The 4,061-nt window shown below is 51.2% G+C and overlaps 1 protein-coding gene across 2 annotated transcripts; it reads left to right on the top strand.

The window, feature by feature from the left end:
• The first annotated feature begins 2,311 nt into the window (after positions 1-2,311).
• PRM2 (protamine 2) lies at positions 2,312-3,177 on the top strand. 2 transcript variants are annotated; one of them, XM_017890698.1, is made up of 2 exons: positions 2,312-2,713; positions 2,831-3,177. In XM_017890698.1, the coding sequence occupies exons 1-2, from the start codon at positions 2,440-2,442 to the stop codon at positions 2,944-2,946; spliced, it is 390 nt and encodes a 129-aa protein (XP_017746187.1). In that variant the 5' UTR covers positions 2,312-2,439; the 3' UTR covers positions 2,947-3,177. The 2 variants fall into 2 exon arrangements, with proteins under 2 accessions (XP_017746187.1, XP_017746186.1); XM_017890697.1 differs by having other exon boundaries at positions 2,313-2,713; positions 2,875-3,177.
• Positions 3,178-4,061: the final 884 nt, after the last annotated feature.

The following is a 4,061-nucleotide window of genomic DNA, read 5'->3' as shown; positions in this document are numbered from 1 at the left end:
TTTTTTTTTTTTTTTTTTTTAGTTAGGGTCTTGTTCTGTCACCCAGGCTGGAGTGCAATAGTGGGAACATGGCTCACTGCAGCCTCGACCTCCTATGCTCAAGCAATCCTCCCATCCCAGCCTCCTGAGTAGCAGGGACTACAGGCACATGCCACCACGGACCCAGGCTATTTTTTTAAATTTTTTGTAGACAGAACCCTCACTATGTTGCCCAGGCTGATCTCAAACTCCTGGGCTCAAGTGATCCTCCCATCCTGACCTCTCAAAGTGCTAGGATTACAGGTGTGAGCCATCACACCCAGCCCCTTTTTATTTTATTTTATGTTATTTTATTTTATGTTATTTTATGTTATTTTATTTTATTTTATTTTGTTTTATTTTATTTTTTTAGATGAAGTTTCGCTCTTGTTGCCCAGGAGTGCAACGGTGTCACCTCAGATCACTGCAACCTCTGCCTCCTGGGTACAAGCAATTCTCCTGCCTCAGCCTCCCGAGTAGCTGGGATCACAGGCGCCTGCCACCAAGCCTGGCTAATTTTTGTGTATTTAGTAGAGATGGGGTTTCACCATGTTGACCAGGCTGGTCTTGAACTTCTGGCCTCAGGTGATCCACCTGCCTCAGCCTCCCAAAGTGCTAGGATTATAGGTGTGAGCCACCATGCCCTGCTCCGCCCCTTCCTATTTTCATCAGCAAGCTCTGGCCATGAAGATTTGACTTAGCAGGACGTAGCGTAAGGCCTCAGCATTTATATTTTTAACACATGCCCTCAGAGAGCTCGAGGGCCCTTATAAAGGACCTTCTTATCCCCAAAGAGAGGCAGCACAGAAACCAAGGGTCTGGCAATATCACCCATCACCTCCTGCAAGGATCTGAAGATTAAGCCTTCTGAATTTGTTTCCTATTGCTGCTGTGACAGATCACCACAAATTTTGTAGGTTTAACAACATAAATGTATTATCTTACAGGTCTGAAGTTCAGAATTCTGAAAGAAGTCTCATGGGGCTAAAATCAAGGGGTCAGCAGGGCTGTGTTCCTCCTGGATGCACCAGGGGAGGATAACCCATTTCCTTAACCATCCCAGCTTCTACAGGCTGCCTGCATTCCTTGGCTTGTAGTCTCTCCCTCCATCTTCAAAGCCAGCAGTGTGGCATCTCCCAATTTCTCTTCCTATGAGCTTCCTGCCTCCCTATTTTCTCTTCTAAGGGCCCTTGTGACTGCACTGGGCCAGCCCAGATCATCAAGGATAATCTCTACATCTTCGAGTCCTTAAATTTGTGTATCTGCCATATTCCCACATTCTCCCTGCCCTCCATGAAAGGGAAACTGGTTTTGCAGTTTCTGTGATTCTAATCCTGGTCTTTAATGGGATCATCAAAGTTCAATGAGAAGCCCTGGCAAGGCCGAGCAGGAGGGGAGAAGATGCATATTTTAGAGGCAGAGAGGGGAGCATCCCCTGTGCTAGGGAGTAAGTGGAGAGCCAAGGGTATGACTAAAACCAGGCTGTCTCCGTCTGAATGCTGGCCCGGCCTCGCCTTCTCAGCAGAGTGGCCTTGAGCAACTCAACTTCTTCATGCCTATTTACCCCACAGAAAATGGGGATTTTAAGAGTTAGGAATGCCAGGGTGGTGGCTCACACCTGTAATCCCAGCACTCTGAGAGGCTGACATGGGAAGCTCACTTGAGGCCAGGAGTGTGAGACCAGCCAGGGCAATATGGTGAAACCCTACCTATCTCTACAAAAAGTACAAAAAATTAGCTAGGAGTGGCAGCACACGCCTATAGTCCCAGCTACTCGGGAGGCTGAGGTGGGAGGATCATCTGAGCCAGAGGGGTAGAGGTTGCAGTGATCTATGACTGCACAACTGCACTCCAGCCTGGGCAACAGATACTGTCTCAAAAAAAAAAAAAAGAGAGAGAGAGAAAATAAGTGAATGTATGGGAAATAAATGAATCAATGCTTGGCACATAGGAATTATTAGGGAACTATCTGCTGCTGTTACCATCTTAACAGTAAACTGTGTGCACAGAGATTCCAAGTGACAGTGTGCGTGCCCACTGACTTGGGGATGTGAGGGCTTGCATTAGACAATAAAACACCTGTCATCTGTATGGTTGCACCTGTTGCAAGAGACAGAGGACACGCTTTACAGGCAAGGCAAGGGGGTCTCTCACCCTTCCAGCCCTGCAGCTTGGGTGCCAGGGCCCTGCTAGCTGTGACCCCTGGCCCTCTGCTGCCCTCACAGAGAAGGCTGGGCAGGGTGGGGACGGGGCGGGGCCGCTGAGTCATAGTGGGCACCCCCTTTATATACAAGCTTCCGGGGAGCCTCGCAGACCAGACCAACAGTAACACCAAGGGCAGGTGGGCAGGCCTCAGCCCTCCTCCCCCACCCTAGGGCCCACTGCAGCCTCAGCCCAGGAGCCACCAGCTCTCCTAACACCATGGTCCGATACCGCATGAGGAGCCTGAGCGAACGCCCGCACGAGGTGCACGGGCAGCAGGTGCATGGGCAAGAGCAAGGACACAACGGCCAAGAGGAGCAGGGGCTGAGCCCGGAGCACGCCGAGGTCTACGAAAGGACCCACCAAGGCTACTCTCACCATAGGCGCAGGCGCTGCTCTCGAAGGAGGCTGCACCGGATCCACAGACGGCGGCATCGCTCCTGCAGAAGGCGCAGAAGACGCTCCTGCAGGCACCGGAGGAGGCATCGCAGAGGTCTGCCCATGCCCCTGCCTTGCCCTGCATGTCCCTGACCATCCCAGGCACAGGAGGGAGGCTGGGACCCACCCCATCTGACAAAGGCTCCAGCCCCCAACCCCTATCCCCACCCAGAGTCCCTAGGTGCCTCCCTCAACCAGAACTTTCTTTCCCAAAAGGCTGCAGAACCAGGAGGAGAAGATGCAGAAGGTACTAAGCTTCTTGGGCCCCTCACCCCGGCTGGAAATTAAGAAAAGTCACCTGCCCAAGAAACACCAAGAGAGGCCATAGCAATTCCCCTCCATCAAATGCTCAAGCCCCCAGCTGGAAGTTAAGAGAAAGTCACCTGCCCAAGAAACACCAAGTGAGGCCATAGCAACTCCCCTCCATCAAATGCTCAAGCCCTGAGTTGCCGCTGAGAAGTCCACAAGATCTGAGTGAAATGAGCAAAAGTCACCTGCCCAATAAAGCTTGACAAGACACTTGCTGGCCTGTTGGGTTTCCTTTGCACGAATCACACAAACCTGGCTTCCCTCACGCCCAGGGTGGGAAGAAGCTTCTCTGCAGTCCTTCCTCAGGGGCGGGTGGGGCAGGAGCTCCGCCGCTCTGAGGGTGCCTAGGAGAGGGTTACTGTGCCTGGGAGGCCACCCTGTGATGCTGTCCTGTCTATCGCACATCCTTCCATGGAGTCAAAGGCCACATTAGTCTGTCTGGATCCCCCTCCAGTGAAAAACCTGATCCTACCCCATGAAAGGAGAAAATGGTTAAAACAGATTGAGCCCTAATTAAGTCACAAAGATGTCAAGGCACCTTGTGGCCATATTTAAAAGGCTTTCTGTGTGCCACAGTTTAAAAACACAACCCATCTTGAGTGTTCGGTGGTTGGAAGTGTAAACGGTGTGGGCAGAGGAGCAGTACAGGCAACGGCTTCAAGGTGGGGAGCAGGTCTGGCGTGCTCCAGCAACAACTTGGTCAGCACAGAGGGGGCAAAAGGCAAGGAGTAGATGAATGCAGAGTAATGGGCTGGGCTGTGTGAAGCCTGTGCTGTCTGAGGCCTCTGGAGACCCAGGGAGAATCTGATCCTTGCTGCCTGCATGTGGCTGCATCACTCCTGTCTGAAATCAAGGACCCTTGTGATTGCACTGAGGGACTTTCTGGACAACCCAGGATAACCTCCCCATCTCACAATCCTTACATCATAGATTCCAGGATCAGGATGGGCATTTAGCCAACCACAGCCACTGAGGACTGGGAGGATAAAACTGGCAAGATCCAATCCATATGTTGGAAAATGGATTCCTGGTGCTCAGAAATGACCAATCTTTAAGAAGTAATGAGTTTCTGAAAAAAAATAAAAAAAAAAAAA

The sequence above is a fragment of the Rhinopithecus bieti genome, unplaced genomic scaffold (genome assembly GCF_001698545.2).
Source record: "Rhinopithecus bieti isolate Rb0 unplaced genomic scaffold, ASM169854v2 scaffold_19459, whole genome shotgun sequence".
Taxonomy (NCBI): Eukaryota; Metazoa; Chordata; class Mammalia; order Primates; family Cercopithecidae; genus Rhinopithecus; species Rhinopithecus bieti.
This window is presented reverse-complemented; position numbering and strand designations above follow the sequence as displayed.

Excerpts from the sequence above, each read along its gene's own strand:
- PRM2 (XM_017890698.1), top strand. The coding sequence starts at position 2,440 with ATGGTCCGATACCGCATGAGGAGCCTGAGCGAACGCCCGCACGAGGTG. Across the intron at positions 2,714-2,830 it reads CCGGAGGAGGCATCGCAGAG|AGTCCCTAGGTGCCTCCCTC; the intron begins GTCTGCCCATGC and ends ATCCCCACCCAG.